General features: G+C 40.9%; 1 protein-coding gene across 2 annotated transcripts in view; it reads right to left on the bottom strand.

The window, feature by feature from the left end:
- Positions 1-1,025: 1,025 nt before the first annotated feature.
- REEP3 (receptor accessory protein 3) overlaps positions 1,026-18,644 on the bottom strand; it is a 71,278-nt gene continuing 53,659 nt past the window's right edge. For both annotated transcript variants that reach the window (XM_032776328.2, XM_032776329.2), the window contains 3 exons: positions 16,304-16,451; positions 8,946-9,097; positions 1,026-7,236 (listed from right to left, as the gene is read on the bottom strand). In XM_032776328.2, coding sequence (XP_032632219.1) covers positions 7,180-7,236; positions 8,946-9,097; positions 16,304-16,451 — 357 coding nt within the window. In that variant the 3' untranslated portion in view covers positions 1,026-7,179. The remainder of the gene's footprint in view (positions 7,237-8,945; positions 9,098-16,303; positions 16,452-18,644) is intronic.

Raw genomic sequence — 18,644 nt, 5'->3', positions numbered from 1 at the left:
CCCCAGGGGAGGGTTGGGAACACCAGAGAGAGGAAAGGGGGGTCAGGCCCTATCAATTCCTGACCTGGTGGCAGCCTATCAGATCTAAGCTAGAGATTAAGCTTAGAGGACTTCATGCGAGTACCTTATATTTGAACTCTAATGTTCAAATCGAGGAATAATACTACGACACCAAGCAGAGAGATGGCCCTCGGCCACACCACTGGCCAGACTGCTACCTTTCTCAGAAACTCCTTAAAGTATAATGCTTCTGTGTGTACAGCAAGTGTCCTCTTTCCCCAGAGGCTCCAGACGCATGGCTTGAGCTGCCTACCTGCAGCCGGAACCGAGCAGGGCCAGACAAAGAGCTCAGCTTGCTCGACTCCCCACGTGCCAACAGGCCCGGGCCTACTGAGCCATGGCAGGGGCAGCACAGGAGGAAATATGCCGCTTCCCACCAGGCAACTGCAGCCATAAAAGCAGCCTGGGGAAGGCGAAGCTGGGGCACTGCCTGGAGTCACCTAGCTCTTCATGGGCCTCATTATGCCCTATTATGTGAGGGAGAGGAGTATGCTGTCTGAGGAAGTTGGCAGATCTGTTACTTCTGAATTTGAGATATGAAATAAAACTTGGGGGGCAAGTGCCCCCTCTCCATAAACAGTCCCCCTGCATAAAAACAGTTTCAAAAGAAAAAGGAGTAGGAATGAAAGGCTTTAAGTATGTTAATTAAACATGTCATTTTAACTTAAAAAAATCCACCTGAATAGCCTAATTGATAGAATACCTAGGTAGACTTGCCGTTTAAAAAAAAACAAAACAAAAAAAACCCTCCCCCAAAAACCTGACATTTCCTCATCAGATTAACAAAATGAATGTAGTTTACACACTTAAAAATGTTTTACCTCTTTCAAGTCAATGTTAATGGAAAAACAAGCTTTCATGCACACAATAGCTTCCTGTCTCTCTCAAATCAAGCACTCCAAAAATATTTATTGACAATCTAATCATACATCAAACATTCTTTAAGGAGCTCTCTACAGTTAGTGTGCTGTTTCAGATGAGGAATTTTATAATAAAGTACAAACAAGTTAGTTTCTAGTAAGTCTGCAGTTTATTTTACATTGTTTTAAAAAGTCATCCTTATGGTAATTACATACACACTGCATCCTGCTCAGAAAGTAGCATTTACAAAAGAATTTCAAGAGAAGTGGATACAAAATGTTTAAAAAGCTCTCTACCATACAAATATGTAAACAAGTGACAGTAATTTAATATTACAATAAGAAAAGTTAAAGCTTTTATTTCATGATTTTTAAAGCTACTATCTTTAGTCTCAATGCAGACTAATTTTGGGGTTCTTGTAGCATTGCAGAATGCGAGTTCTTGAAAATGTTACAATATTCCCTTCACAAACATGCATCCTTTACAGAAAAAATATTTTCAAAAAATACTGAAGTCGCAACTGATAAAAATCAACAAAAAATATAAAATGCATCATCATGAAATCACTGCTAAATACTTTAACACTTACTTTGTCATTCTGTAAACTACATTTTTCAGTTTTTCCTATAGTGCTCAACCTAAGTTCATTAATGCCTGTAAGGTGTTCAAGATAACATCAGGTCACCTGAGAGGCAGGGAAGTAACGGAAATAAAAATGGTGAACACTGGTAGTTGCTTTGCTTTCATGGTTTCCACTAAGTTTCTTTCGAAGACACTTATTAATGGTTCACTCTTTAGATTTCTATTGGTGTTTGTACATGTGGCCAAGATGAATCTGTTAAACATTAATACAAAGTTCAAATGTTTTCCAAAATGTATTTTGCTTCTCTGACTAATCTTGTTTCATCTGGTTTACAAATCTTGCATAAATTGTCTTTAAGTAACTAACATTACAAATAATGTAGATGGCAGACAAGTTCAGAGTTCCCTAAAATTGGTCTTATTTATACCATATTTAGGTTATATTTTAAAATTTGCATACTGATAGAATAGAGTGCTAATTTCCTCAGAAGTGGACTTACATTTTTATTTAACATTTTTGAGAAATCTAATAGCTATAACTACACAGATCACATTCACCATTGCTCAAGTCAAATCCTCAAGATACTCCGCCACAATGTTTGAAAGACTGCACAATATTTCAGATAATTGGTTGGCTAAGTTTATCTAGCATGGTAAGAGGATGGTCAATAAATATGTATAGTTTGGTTAAACAATGACTAACAGGACACAACGAGCCTACACTTTTGAAGACTGTAAACTGAAGAGTGAGAAATTTACCATTAAGTCATTAAAAATGAAGATTAATTTAACAGAGAAAAGCATAGGCTGTCAGGAATGACTAGATAGTAAGAGCTATTAGATTGAAAAACAGTCTGATAGGACAGTATGCAAATACCATCATTAAAACGGAGCTAAGGTTGCCAGCATTCTCCATCCTGTAATTCTCATCCCCTTCCAGGAGAAGAACTCAAACACTGGAAAACCAGGAAGGCAGACAACTGGCTTCTGTTCAGCAGCACTGCACAATGAGTTACTCGGGGCATGTCTGCACTACAGACTTAAGTCAACTTACAGCCACTGGTCAACTTAACATAGAAGTAATTACTGTGGTGGCTGATGTCCACACTACCCTTCTTCTGTCAGTGGTGTGCACCTTCCCTAGGAGCACTTCTACCAACTGAACAGGGGCAATGTGGGGAGCTGAGCCAGGGAGCCTAGCTCCCCCTGCCCCCCCACTCACAACTGGTAGCAGGGAGCAGCTGCCCAGCTTCGCCTCCCCGCTCACAGCTGAGAGCCGGAGCCAGGCTTCTTTGTTCCCTGAAACAGCCAGGCTTTCTTGTCAATTTCATGGCCCAGCACGGAGCTGTGAAATTGACAAGACAACCAGCAGCAGATGTATGTAATGCAGTGTCTACACAGGGACTGTGTTGCCCTAACTACATGGACATAAGTGCTACGCCTCTCATGGAGGTGTAATTATGATGTCAATGTAGTAGGGCACTTACATCAGCAGGACAAGGCTGTAGTGTGTACACTGACATAATTAGGTTGATGTAAGCTGCCTTAAGTCGACTTAATTGTATAGTGTAGCCCAGGCATCAGAAGAGCAAACCTCACATCACTCTGCGTTGAGTGAAAATGACTAAGAACATAGCTAAAGTTCCTTCTTACTGAAGTGCTAAAAACCAAATGCTCACTCAGTGGTGTAGTGCTAAGCAAATTCTGTTGCAAGTGCAATATGGTATTAAAGTACTTAAATAAGAGGAAGCAAACACTCTAGAAGAAAAGTGATTGAGCCACACTAAGAAAGAGGAGCAGCAGAACGCTGAGAATGAGATGAGAGAGAAGCAATAAAGTAGGTGTGGGTTGCAATCTACCCCCACTACACTTTCTATCTTCAATGGAACAATTATGTGGGCTACCAAAGTTATTATTGGGCCACAAGACCACTTTATTATGATGTATGTCTGGTTAAATCATTTTATGGTTGAGATTTTCAAACCAATGTATCTAAACATCTGTAGAGATACCTGCATTACAGAAGAAATACTGTAAAAATGATCTGTGAAGTTATTGAGCTGGGCAAGTCAAGTCAGCCACAGAGAAATCAATCTCAATGGTCCCATGTGTAAGACTGTGTGTCATGCATATGGCTGTGCAATTGTGTTTCACAGTCTAAACTTTAATTTAAAAAGTCTCTAGCCCTTAAATTTGTAAAGACCCTTAGAATGTGAAGAGGATGTAAACTGATGGAGTAATTATGTGTGAGTAGGCAGACAACCTGAAACTGCAACTTTGAAAGGTGAGAATTGCCCCATTCCTCTACAAGGAATGTTAACAATGTTGTCTAATGAGAACACCTTTGTAACGATCAAGTTATCAGAAAATAATAGCTAATGTTAGCAATTATTGGTGGTTACAGTGGTAAATATTAGAGTAATGGGATGGGGAAATGAGGAATTCAAATATCAATCTTTCCAAGTTTAAAGTCACTTCTGCCCACCCAAAGAAGGGACAGGGAAAGATGTACTTCCTCCAACGACAACTGGGTATTGATCCCAACTGATTCCCGTATCAGAGGGATAAATATCAGGGAGGGAGAGGAATCATTTAAGCTTAGTAACAATGTGGACACAAGAACAAATGGATATAAACTGGGCACTAGGAAGTTTAGACTTGAAATTAGATGAAGGTTTCTAACCATTAGAGGAGTGAAGTCGGAAAAGCTTCCAGGGAGTATTAGGGGCAAAAGACATATCTGGCTTCAAGACTAAGCTTGATAAGTTTAGGAGGATGGTATGATGATAGCCTAATTTGGCAATTAATTTGTCAATTGATCTTTGATTATCAGCAGTAGTAAGTATTGCCCAGGTCTGTGATGAGATGTTCGATGGGATGGGATTCTGAGTTACTACAGCAAATTCTTTCCTGGGTGCTGGCTGGTGAATCTTGCCCATATGCTCAGGGTTTAACTGATCGCCGTATCTGGAGCCAGGAAGGAATTTTCCTCCAGGGCAGATTGGCAGAGGCCCTGGAGGTTTTTTGCCTTCCTCAGCAGCCTGGGGCACGGGTCACTTGCATGAGGATTCTCTGCAGCTTGAGGTCTTCAAAACCATAAATTTGAGGACTTCAGTTACTCAGACGTAGGTTAGGGGTTTGTTACAGGAGTGGGTGGGTGAGATTCTGTGGCCTGCATCGTGCAGGAGGTCAGACTAGATGATCATAATGATCTCTTCTGACCTTAAAGTCTGTGTCTATGAGTCTTCCCAAGTGTCACAAGGCATGAACATCCCCTCCTATCCTTTTGTCAGGAAGACCAGCCTTAACATGCCACAACAGTTACAGGTTTTCAATATAAAAATATGCAGCATACTGAAAGTTTGGGCCTGGTATTACATCAACTGAATTATTAAAACAAAGGCTATTATGTTAGTAGAATAGGATGACAGGGAGACACAAAGGATTTAGGAAGGTGATCAAAAGGTCCCTGCTACATAATTTAAGTGTAATAGACTGTGAAGGACACAAAGCCCACCCAATGGTGCTCAGATACCATGGCAATAGGCATGGTATATGAACTTAAGCAGAACGGAATGGCATAACTCTCTAACAAAAGCTGTTGCCCAAGTATGTAAAGAGACTTTACCCTTGTAAGAATGGGACCAGTAACCTCAGTTCTATTTGGTAGCATTACACTGGCATCAATGGTACTATACTCATTTGGGAGAGGGTGGCTGTCATCTGGTATGTCATTGAATCTTTTAGTAAAGCTGTGACAATCTTAGCCCTTTTAGTCCCTTATGGAATGTAACCAGTACTACTAATGTGTTTCTGAAACTCCCTTTGCAAAATACTCCCACTGTTCCCATCAGTATTGTCACTCATCTATGAAATTACTGCAGATATGGCTTTACCTAAATTCCTACAGTTGCAGCCCCACTGACATAATGCTAATGTAAACCAGCCCTCATTTTCAACTGTCATTTAACTCTGCTCAGAGATGATCTACATGACACTGTGGTTAGAATGCCAGCAGGTGCCCCAAAAGATGCTCCCACTAATGGAGCTGCTCTGCTGGCAGTAACAGTAGGCATAAGAAAAATTCTAGCTAAAACAAGACTTAAAAAAGTGTCAGTGGGCTGCACTGGGCCAGTAAAGGGGGTTGCTACTATATCGGGGGAGGGTGGGGAAGGGTTCCGAAGGAAACATGATTACACTGCCCTCTTACATTTTCTACTTGCTGTATTTCTCATATATCTGGGAGGTTTGCAGGACAGGAAGTTTTTGGAAGTGATCCTATGATATAACTTCCTTTAAATTGAAAGTGACACTTCTTTCAATACTCAATACATTTTAAAGTCCATTTAATTTTTAAACATAGTATTTTCCTTCCATCCCTAGTGGCTACAGAGATAGGTCGTATAAAAAATCTTCACAATAATATTTTCCTTCCATCCCTATTGGTTAGAGATATTTGTATAAAGGATTTTAAAAATTAAATAAATCATGATGTCAATTGGGTTAAAGCACTGCTGAGTGAATCAGCGAGAAAGTCTTGAAAAGAGCTATTTATACACAAATACTTCAATAACTACTTCAGGAATAATGAAGTTTCCTTTCAAACATTTGTCAGAATGCAAGTTGGATATCTAAAGCTATTCTGAAATATATCATCATAAAATAAGCCTTAGCAAAAACCTAGAATCTAGGACTTGAACAGTTCATCAGATGTGACTGCATTACTCCCATTCATTTCAATGGCAGTTGTACCACACAACTGATAAGTTGAACATGTCCCTGATATCTAGCAGCTGCTGCAAATTTGTATCTACCACAATTTAGAATTGAGAACTGGCTATTAGTCAGAACTCACTTTATATCTGAATGTGCTGGAGAAAGAGTACTCCCCCTAAAAGACAAAAGGCACCCTGACAAAATTCTGTAAAAGCTTAGTAACAGTTATTGATAGCATCTTCTATATGCTTAATAACCAAAAGTAAGATGTGGTTTAAGGATTAAATTGCTGCAATTTAAAAATACATAGGTGAAACCTGATTTTTTTTAAAATCACTAACATTACATGTTTACTGTTTTACAGCTGCACAAGTATACAAGACTGTTGTACAGATATCAAAGTAACCTATTAATATTTAAAATATTAGGAAATAAGGTGTAAAGTTCTTTTAAGGACATACCAAATATAACTGGCTTTTCCTTTCCCCACTTTCATTCAACTGTCCTCTAAAACTGTACATTTTTATACAATTATGAAAGCTTTTTCAGGAATCCTGGGTTTAGAAACAAGTTCAAGTATACCTATTTTTGCATTGTAAACTAGGAAACACTAGGGGCTTAAGTTTTGTAAGAGCTGAACACCACCAAGTTCAACTGATGTTAATGGAATTTGCAACTGTTCGGTACCTTTGTAAATCAGGCTTTGTTTTTGTCATTCATTAAATTCTTACAAAAATTTAATGAGTGTTAAATCTGGCTAGGAAAAATCCTAGGTTTCTGCAATCAAGTCATAATGATAAGCCATTGAAGATTAAGAGCATCTTATATAGCTGCTTAGACTGATAAAAATGGAGTTCTACCACCATGCGTAAAGTTTTTATATAGACACAAATCCTGAACACATAATGTGCTAAGTAAAGTTACTGTAGTACAGCAGTTTGTCTTTAAAGTGCAGTACACTTAAAAATACACCGCAGGCCTCTTCTTTACTTTATATTTTAATGAGCCATATCGTATCTGAAAGAGAAAGTTGTTAGAAATCAAGTGTTACCATTTAAATTGCATAAAAATTACCAAGAGAAAAAGGTGATTTAAAAAAATATTTTTATGATTCAACTTCAGCATATTTCAATTCAGTGGCCACTACCAGGTATTACCTAGGATTAGACCACTTGATACAGGTCTAGATTCAATACATTCATCCAGCTATCCTGACAGGGACTGAACATGTTCCTTGTTAAGATCTGACAGCCTTCCAACCCTGATAGTCTATGATTCTATGACACTCCCAGAGAGTGGTTTACAGAATGTGCCCTTCTGCCCGGCAGCCTCTTATGTGGGATTCTGCATAGGTTGTTGCTATCACACACCTTACCCAAGGTTAGGTAGAGGGTGGGGCATAGAGGGCTAGCTGATTGAAAGTCAGCAAGACCAAGATATTGGCAGGTTGGACAAGTAACCAAAATATATAGCCTCTTACTTGGGATTATGTACTGGCCATCTAATATTAAAATTAATTGTCTGGTGATACTGCTGGATTCCTAGCTGATGTTACATGGCCATCCAGTAGCGAGAATAGCTTTATTTCAGCTACAGCTGGCTTGAAACACGGAGTCATTTCTTTTGTATAAAGACCCTGCTGCTACCATCCATGCCTCTGTCACCTCCAACTCAGATTATTGCAGGCAGCTTTACTTGGAGCTTCATCTTAAATAAATTCAGAAGCTGAAATGTAAAATGGCATAGTCCATAGCAGCTTACTTGGTAAAAGGGTATTTGGAAACATGACTCCAATACTCTAGGATCTGCTCTGGCTGCATCTTGATTTCCAGACAGAATTTAGAGTAATGTTTTGCGTTACAAAGCCCTAAATTACCTGGGATGTGCGTATGAGAGAGACTGCCTTTCCCTTATTGTCCCATACAACTCCAGTTAAAAAGGTGCTTGAGCATGAGAAGAAGCTATCAACTGGGCCTTCTCCACGAGCGGCCTTCTGCTTAGAAAGCTACTTTCTTTCCCATTTACATTTGCATCTAGAACAGGCCAAAATTTGTTGACCTTCAGGATGTGCTGAAAAACCCAGACTTCTGAAGGGCAGAAGTGTTGTGAAGAGAGCTGCCATGTGTGTTTATGTTCCAATATTGTTGGTTTATGATTTGTTTGATGATGCTCCTGGTTCTCATGTTGTGTAGAGCCCTGCATAAGATCTTTTTTCTTCGTGTTATAAATCAAAGTACAGTGTTTATTAGTACTTATTCAAAGTATCCATAGGATACAACAAATGTGAATGGTCTTATCTCTTATAGGATCCCCTGTATGCAGAGTGCAGGGCTGCATCAGCCACACCTCAAATGAGATGTCATGACAGTCAGCTCCCTCCCTCCAAGCTGTTTCTAGACTCTGTGCCTGTAGTTTCACCATTACTATAAGTACACGTTTGGGAGACTGTGCTCAGAGGTAAAGAGTTTTAAGTTCAGTATGTTTTTTGCCCTTTGTCTTGTTTAGTTAACTAGCTTATTCTTCTCATTTCCCTTTAGAGGGCAGAAAAATGAGTGGTGGCTTTTTGGACCATAACTACATATGCTGTGTTCCACATACCACTTACAATTTAGAAACACCCTATGTACTTTTATAAATAAAATATTCTGATTTCTTGGACCGTTATGTTTTCAAATTACATTGTTATTAATGGAATGCAATACTTTCAAATAAAACGCTGCACTTGCCTCTTTACGGCCTTTAATGCTTTTCACAGATTTCATGCTTTGTGATCGTCGGAGACCCCTCTGAGCAAACATCTCATCTTCTGAATGAGTCCCCTCCATTTCCTCATCTGTTTTATCATCTCCAGAATCTTTTTCCAATGGAATTCTGTAACCTAAAATAAAGCACATCAGGTAGAAATTTGTATGCCATAAGTCTGTATAAATAGTGGTAGCACAAACATTAAAGTAAGCATCTGTAGAGACAGTGCAAATGATGAAATTTAGGAAAGTTAAAGCTGTTTCTTAATTCATTAGATGCTGTAAGAGCTTTTCAATTTATTGAATTTTGCTGAAAGAGACATGAAAATTTAGTCCATTTTAACAAATACATCCAAAAGCCATTCATTGGTCCATGCCATGTAATCCTTAAAACTATGTTGAAAGAACTAGGTTTATTTAGTTTTGGAAAAGAGAAGACTGAGAAGGGGACATGATAGCAGTTTTCAGGTATCTAAAAGGGTGTCATCAGGAGGAGGGAGAAAACTTGTTCACCTTAGCCTCTAAGGATAGAACAAGAAGCAATGGGCTTAAACTGCAGCAAGGGAGATTTAGGTTGGACATTACGAAAAAGTTTCTAATTGTCAGGGTAGTTAAACACTGGAATAAATTGCCTAGGGAGGTTGTGGAATCTCCATCTCTGGAGATATTTAAGAGTAGGTTAGATAAATGTCTATCAGGGATGGTCTAGACAGTATTTGGTCCTGCCATGAGGGCAGGGGACTGGACTTGATGACCTCTCGAGGTCCCTTCCAGTCCTAGAGTCTATGAATCTATGTTGGCCATGATACAGCGATCTCCTTTAAATTGTCTCTATTGTTTATATAGTGAAGATCAAAGCCACCTTATTTTCCTGGAGGAGTTCTTTCTTGAGCCATTGAAGTCTGGCTCTAACACCAAATACTGCACACACATGGCAAGTACAGAGCTGCCTTGTAAGTAATACTTGAAGTTTCAAATCAGATTTTTTTATTGCAGTTTTAAAAGGAATATGCTTTTAAATGGGCTATTTCAATTTTCAGATAAAATCCTTTACGTAGCGTGTCCTGAATAGAGAAAACCCACCATGGTTAAATGACAAGGTTCCAGAGATTATTCAAGACAGACAGATATCCTTAAGAAAATGAAAAAGCAGTCCTAATAAAGCCAACAGAAAGCAGCATAAACTTATATATGCAGGCAAAATATAAGATGGAAGGTAGAAGGGCTATGATAGAACTTGAACTAAGTCAAAAAAACCAGTTACCAACAGTAACTGTTTTTTGAGGTGTGTTGCTTATATCCATTCCAAGTAGGTGTGTGTGTGCCGCGTGCACAGTCGTCGGAAGGTTTTTCCCCTAGTGGTACCTGTCAGGTCAGCTTAGATGCCCCCTGGAGTCACACCTTCATGGTGCTGCATGTAGGCCCCTGCTGAGCTGGTGCCTCCTCAGTTCCTTCTTGCTGGGGGCTTCAGCAGAAGGGAAGGTGGGTGGGTCTTGGAATGGACATAAGCAGCACATCTCAAAGAGTAACTGTTACAAAAAGATAAGTAACCAGTTTTCTTCGAGTGCTGCTTCATGTCAATTCCAAGTAGGTGACTCCCAAGCAGATGGTCAGGAGGCGGCATCGGAGCTCATGGATTCGCTGATTGAAACGCCATTCTGCCAAAAGCTGCATCGTCCCTGGCATGCTGGGTGATGGCATAATGCAAAGTGAACGTGTGGACTGATGCCCTGCAAATCTCCTGTACAGAGACTTATGCCAGGAATATGGCCGAGGAGGCCTGTGCCCTTGTGAAATGTGCTGTTAATGCTGGGACTGGCCCTTTTGCCAGGACTTAACAAGCTCGAATGCAGGACGTGATCCATGATGAAATTCTTTGGGACGATACAGAGAGACCCTGTAGCTATAGCAGACAGGATGAAAAGAGCTGATTAGACTTTCGGAACTTATGTCCTTTCAATATAGAAAGCCAGTGCCTGCCTGACGTCCAAGAGTGGAGCCTTTGTTCCCGACTATAGGTAAAACACTGGGAGGAAGATGTCATGACTTGTGTGAAACTGAGATACCACTTTTGGCAGGAAGGCTGGATGAGGCCACAACTAGACCTTGTCTTTACAGAAGACCATATATGGAGGCTTGGATGTCAAGGCCTTGAGCTCAGACACCCTCCTGGCTCAAGTTATCATTATCAGGAATGCTACTTTCCATAAGGAGGCAGAGGAGCGAGAATGTTGCTAAGGACTCAAAGGGAGGTCCCATTAATCTGGGAGAGCACCAAGTTCAGACTTCCATCTGTTATCAGCATGGGACCTTGAGAGTATAACTTGTCTAGGCCCTTGAGAAAATGACCTACCATCGGTCTAGCAAAGATCCATTGAATGTCTATCCCAGGTGGAATGCCGAGATGGCCGCCAGGTGAACCTTTTAGAATGACATCACCTGACCGGACTGCTTCAAGTGCAACAGATGGTCCAAGATGAAGGGTATTGATGCTTGAATCGGAGATGTGCCCCTCTGTGTCACGCAAATAGAAAAGCTCTTCACTTGGCTAAGTAGCTCTAGTAGACAGCTTTCGGCTGCCAAGTAGGACCTCCCTGACAGATGCTGCGCATGCCAACCCCATGTGGTTTAGCCAGGAAGTACCATGCTGTGAGGTGGAGAAACTTGAGGTCAGAACACGGGAGGCAACTGTGGTCTTGAGTGATAAGGTCTGGCATCTATGGCAGGGCGATCAGAGGGGCTACTGACAGTTCCAGGAGTGTTGTGTACTAGTGTTGGCAGAGCCAGGCCGATGCTATCAGGATGACTGATGCTGTCCCTCTGTCCCTTCAGTCCTTGAGCAGGACCTTGTGAAAGAACAGGAATGGCCGGGAAGGAGGGTGTGCGGGGGGAGATGCATAGAACAAATGGTCCTTCCAGGGAAGGACCAACGTGTCTGCATTCAAGTCTGAGCTGTGATTCACGAAGGAACAAAACTGCTGACATTTGCTGCTCAGTTTCATCATGAACAGGGCCACCTGGGGAATTCCCCACCAATGGAATTCCCCACCAATGTCTGGGTGAATCAACCACTCGTGGCCACAGAAGGATCTGCTAAGGTGGCCTGCGAGCTCATTCTAGGATCCCGGAAGGTATGATGATTCTTGGTGTATTGAGTGAACTATGCACAAGTCCCACAGCTTGAGGGCTTCCTGGCATAAGAGAGGAGAGCGCTCCACCCTGTCTGTTTATATAAAACAAACATCGCTGTTGTATTGTCCGTCATGACTGATACACGCCTGCCCCCCAGGTGAGATTGGAAGGTTTGACAGGTTAAGTGAACCACCTTCAGCTCTCTGACATGGATATGGAGTAAGAATTCCGCCTGGGGCCTGAGGGCCCCTAGATGCACACCCTACCCCAACGTTGATGCATCCGTGACCAGCGCCACTGATGGTTGCCATCTGGAGAAGGGCACTCCTGCACAACTGCCTGAAGGTTGAGCCACCAATGGAGGGATTTGACAACCCGAGGAGGAATCGAGACTACCTTGTCCAAGCTCTCCCAGTTTGGATGGCATACTGAAGCCAGCCAGGGCTGAAGGGGTCTGAGCCGGAGCCTTGCGTGCTAGACTACATATGTGCAAGCTGCCATGTTAGTGAGCAGCTTCGAGCAGCTCGGTGCCATCGTGGTGGGGAAAACGTTAAGTCTCCTCTATGAAGGGGCACAGGAAAGCACAACTCTGACAGGAACTCCTTGGCTTGGGTGGAGTCTAAGACTGTTCCTATAAACTCTATCCTCTGGTTTGGGGATAAGGTGTACTTGGGCACATCCAGCAACAGACCCAGACAGATAGTCAAAGGTCAATTGTATCAGAGGAACATGTGCTTTTACCTGAGCCCTGGAGCGGCCTTTAACAAGCCAGTCGATGAGACATGGGAACACTTGTACCTGCCATCTTCTCAGGAAGGCGGCCATGACTGTCATACATTTGGTGAACACCTGAGGGGTTGCTAACAGGCCGAAGGGAAGGACTGTAAACTGGTAATGGTTGTGATTCACTATGAACCTAGGAAACAGTCTGTGGGATGGGACTGTTGATGTGTAAGTATGTATCCTTCAAGTCAAGGGTAGCATACCAGTCACCTGGATCTAGGGAGGGGATGATGGTGGCCAAAGAGATTTGTTTCTTCATGAATCTGTAGAGAATGGGTCTGAGACCCCCTTCAGCTTTGGGATTCAGGAAATATTGGGAGTAAAAACCCTTGCCCCTTAGGTCCTGAAGGACCTCCTCTACCACTCCTGAGACTGGGAGCACTGCACCTCCTGCATGAGAAGCTGCTTGAGAAAAGAGTCCCTGAAGAGGGACAGGGAAAGGGGATGGAAGGGTAGGGAGGAGCAGAACTGGAGAGAATATCGCACATTTATCATGCAGAGAACCCAGCATTCTGAGGTAATTTGGGCCCATGCAGGATAGAAGTGGGTTAGACTGTTCAGAAACCAGGGAAAAAAGACTCCAAACACGAACTAACTATAACTAATACTAAACTATTTAACGATTTACAGGTTTGGATACAAGAGAAATCACTAGGGGACTGCTTGCCAAAGGAAGAGACACTCGGCTCCAACGGCTGTCATTGGTGGTAAGAAGGAACTGAGGACATGGAGGGTTGGCAGGGACCTATATGTGGCACCATGAAGAAGCAGCTCCAGGGGATGTCTCAGCTGACCCATTGGGTACCTTCTGAAGACTCTGCACATGGCACGTGCACATCTACTTGGAATTGACATGAACAGCACCTGAAGAACAAATATTTTTGGTTAACTGCACTGTTCCTGAGGGTTTAAGAGGACTTACTTTTTAAAATATATGTACTCAATCTTACTGATGTTTTATATTTGGGAATATATATTTAAAAGAACAACCCACACCACTAGCCTCCCTACCCCATTACTAAGAGATCTGCAGCTAGAGATCACCTTATAGGATTTAGAATGGGCAAGCTCCCAATACAAATCATTTTTCAAATTTCTGTGCATACAGGTAAGCGCAAGACATCGTTATCTCTATAAACAGAGAGCCAAAACTCGTTTCCACTGAGGTATGGTCTCTCCTGTTAGCCACAGAAATAGCATCAATCTTCTTTAAGACAAGGAACTCATGTTTAAGCATTGAGGAAAAGGACAACAGGTCAGTACCATCTGTATGCTGAGTGCAAATTCTCAATGTACCTACCCTAAATTTAACTGACTTATTAAGATTCTCATCAGAGGGCGCAAATTGTTTCCAATACGCAATTTCAAAGCTTAGCTACGACCTTTCTGGAAACATTTTATTTTGTACTCTTGACTAGAAAATACATACAAAGTGCAAAAATTAAACAAGTAGATTACTAAATGGATCAACGTTTAACAAGACTAAATATTTTATGATTTAGTAGTACAGATAATTCAGGTGAAACTAATTTATATTAGGATAAATGTTCGTTTACTCAAACAGGAATGTCAATAGATCATTGTCAAACAATTCAACCAGATAACATATAATGTATTAGTTATCTAGAAACACCACACACATAGCAGCTGCATCACCTATAATACAACCATATGTACACACACAATAGGAATTTATAGGCTTTTCCACTGACCAACTCTCATATCTTATTCATGAGATGGTCTCTATGCCAGGCACTTCCTGGGAATTAATCCTCAGCTCAGGTTAAGGTCATCACCTCCTCCAGACAGCTATTTATCCCCAGGAAATGCTCTGTATGATTATTATATAAAAAATGGAAGCCATTTTTTATGTAAGACTTACCTTAGGCTTTTCAATACTTAGATCAGGGATAGACAATTATTTTTTGTCAAGGTCCAAATTTCTTGGTCAAAAGGTATAGTCAAAGTCCAGCCTCCAGAGAAAATAATAATTAACTAAACACTAGTGATAAGTAAATAGAAGATTTTGGTGTCCATTCAAAAGCATCTGGCAGTCCGGATTTGGCCCACAGTCCGCCTATTGACTACCCCTGACATAAATGTAACACAGGAGGAAAATAAAATAAAGCAGAACTATTCCTTTGTAAGAGGCAGCACCTATTTATATTTTCAGTCAGATTTCAGCTATAAGTAAGGCTACGATTATATCACGAAGTCATGGAATCTGTAACTTCCATTGACCTCTGTAACATTTTCTGCCCCGGGGCTGGAGCTCCCAGCCACCTTCACTTCCCGCAGCTCCCACCCCCCACCCTGGAGAGGACCCCCTGCAGCTGCCCAGCATGCAGTGTGGGGACCCCCTGCATCTGCCTGGCCGCAATGGCCAGCCGGGGGGACCCTGCAGCTCCCAGCTGTCCCGGGGCAAAGGAACTCTGAAGCAGCCCAGCCCTCGGGCAGGGGATCCCAGAGCTTCCATCCACAGCAGTAGTGGGGGAACCGGGAGCCCCAGCAGCAGTGGGAGCCAAACCCACCTATCCCTTTTATCACGGATATTTTTAGTGAAAGTCAGGGACAGGTCACAGGCAATAAACAAAAATTCACAGAATCCTGTGACCTGTCCCTGACTTTCATGATAAAAACTTAGCTATAAAGGATGATTTCTATCCTTCTGAAATTTTTCATTTTCTTTAAAGTAGCACAGAGATTCATAAGGTCTATTCACTAATAATGGAAGTCAAGATACCTTCTGGAAACTTTACTGTTTAATCTACAGTATCAAAAAATTCTGGAGAACCACCTGTTAACTTGTGCATTTGGACTTAATGTATCGCATTTCAGTTTCTGTGCTGTGTCACCAAGTACTGTTCTTCACTCCCAAATTTTACGTTTTCCCATGACAACTCCTCAATGGACTAAAATTATTTTTGTTGCTACAAGCATGTTCAACTTTTAACGAGTGACTTTGCTACCTTTTTAAAAGCCTGCTACATTCACCCTTTTTTCATTAGTTTGTTCTTTTCCTATTTACTTGTCACAACTTTTCACATGTTGCATGACACCAACAGTGACAATTATGGGTCGCATCCAATAAATCTGACTTGCACTACCAGCATTACTGTTTTAGTTAACAAACTGCAGACTCAGCAAGATAGATATGAGGATAATCTATTTGCTATCTCCCCCAGTACAGCCATGAAGGGAAAAGAACCACCAAGAACCACAGTTATGATGGATATAATCCTAGTTGAAAATGTTACGTATCAATTCAAACTTATTCAAATTTGCATGAAGAGATTGGGGTTTTTTCCACCACCAATATTTAAGAGAATAAAAAAAGAAGAAGTTCTTGCTCTTTCCACTTCCTGGCTTTTACATATCAGAATTTAACTACAACATGAGTAGCCCAAAAACTTTAAGATACATACCCAGAGACTCACTGACAGAACTCTTGGTTTTCTTTTTGGTTTCAGGTAAAGTCTGATAGGGTCTTTGTCCCACTGGCTCATCTCCTTGAATAGCTGTTAAGTCATGCATACTGAAACTTCTCAGCCGTTCAGTTATTGCACCTTGACCCTGAAATACAATAATAGCACTTTTCAAGAACAAATGGAGAAGCCTTAAGATTTGCTCTTCAAATTGAGGTAAAGGTAAATACATGCTTTCTTGCTGTATTACAAAATTCTCTTAACAGAGACATGCAGTAGATGTTCATTTGTTTTAAGCAGCATTCACATTTGTGTTTTTTCCTCATGTAAATACTCTGACATACTATGGACACATGGAATATTCAAGACTATCAGCTTTATAAATGTTACATGTGTCTTTATGGGATTGTATTCTGGCTCCATTGGAAAGTTACAGGAGCTTCCTGCAGGAACTAAAGTCACAAGGGAAATCCTTAGACAAGGAACAAGTCTAGAGAAGCTTTACCCTCTGGGGAGATCGTATATACTGGCATGACAGGTTGTCAAAGAAAGAACAAAAAACTATACAATGTGACCACCTTAACATGGGGGGGGGGGGGGGGACAGGTAATTCCCCTTGATCCAAGAAGTGACAGAATTCAGACTGGGCCCAGAGGAACAAGCCCTCTGAGAGGACCTGAAGTACTTTAAAATCTGCTAAGGTCCCCATGTGGAAGATGGGTGACACCTGGTAAACCAGACATGTATGTAAGCAGTTTATTGTTTAAGATGTGTTCTCTACAATGTTTTTGTTCCAAATAAATACTTTGCTTTACAAAGGCTGGCTTGTCGCAGATTAACTCTAGTTGCTCCTGAGAGAACAGGACTAAGTGCTAAACTAAATTCAGACTTGCTGAGATGATCACAGCAAATTAAAGAATTGCAGCCTAAACCCCTAGTCTAGACACAGAGAATTGCGGGACTCTGCCCTGAGAAAGATGATGGCTAGAGGCCTGATGGCTAGTGGGGTACCCTGAAGGAGGCCATAAAGGGAACAGAGGTGCAGTTACCCTGAGAACTGTGACAAGGAGCATTTTGTTCAAGCCTAACATTAGATTATACCTTGTAAAAGGAATTTTTAAACATCATGAATTAAGTTAGTAGTTCCAATTCTTAATGCTTTTGGACACTGCTTATTACTTCTGATTTATTTATTCCTTATTCTAGGTGGATTAAAGAGATTTTTTTTCCCCAAAAAAGGCTTTAATGCCTGATCCATCAGACACTCTATCACCTAGTACCACTTTTCAAATATCTGAATGTAGATGTAATAATAACCCTTTAATTAAAATTACCAAAAACATATTACATAAAGATATACACGTACTTGTTTCTCTGCAGTATGAAAAGTATTTGAAATAGAAGATCAATCAATAAATATGCTGATAAGAGACTATAATTTTGTCCTACATACATAGTAGCGTGTTTTGCCTAGGGTCACCATTGCAATACATTCTGCATGCAGTGAATGAGGCAATGGAGATATATTTTTATCATTGATCAATAAGTACACCCCAGCTTCAATCACTACACAATACCCAGTCTTTGCAGTGAGGAACCCAAAATGAAGAACAGACCCACATGAACACCTGTTAACAATCTAACTCTTTCACTGAGCATTACCTAATTATTTCTGTGGAACTAATATAATATAATATATACAACCATGAAATGGACTATTGTAATGCACATGCACAGAGAAGAATTAGAGTTGCAATCCTACTACTTAATGTTTAATTTTAGTAATCTACTGTGCAGCTATATTCTTCAGTGTAGATTTTGGATAGAACTTTTAAGTTTGTTTTCATGAGAACATAGAAAAAGTAGAAGTGTTTGGCAGAGAGGAGGGTAATGCTATGTTCTATGAAAGCTGTGCACTCAGTCAGGCTAGGGCTCTTGTGAAGCACTGCCTCATTCAATGTGCATATAAAAGATGATACAGAATGGCTCCATCAGGGCTCTTTCATCCTGTATATACCCTCCAAGATTTAAAAAGTCAATCTACTTTGTTATGCAAATAGCAAATAAAACATTGGAAATCTTTTTTTTTTTTTTAAACGAATACGTCTTGCACATCCTTAATTACATTTAATGGAACAGAGGATGAAACTGGAATAACGTTCACATACTACTGGAGAGCAGTGATTGTGACTTACTACACACGTTCACTGTGTGAAGCACAACAAGTCCCTATCCTGACTAGGGCCTCTAGGCGCTGCTGTTAATGAACAGTAATGAAGGAGCTATTAAAGAAACAATTCCATGTCAGACCATCTAGCAGACCAATATTAGTCTTCATAAC

This window comes from Chelonoidis abingdonii, chromosome 15, assembly GCF_003597395.2.
Source record: "Chelonoidis abingdonii isolate Lonesome George chromosome 15, CheloAbing_2.0, whole genome shotgun sequence".
In the NCBI taxonomy this organism is placed as follows: domain Eukaryota; kingdom Metazoa; phylum Chordata; order Testudines; family Testudinidae; genus Chelonoidis; species Chelonoidis abingdonii.
The sequence above is the reverse complement of the archived record's forward strand: the minus strand, read 5'-3'. Positions and strand labels throughout refer to the sequence as shown.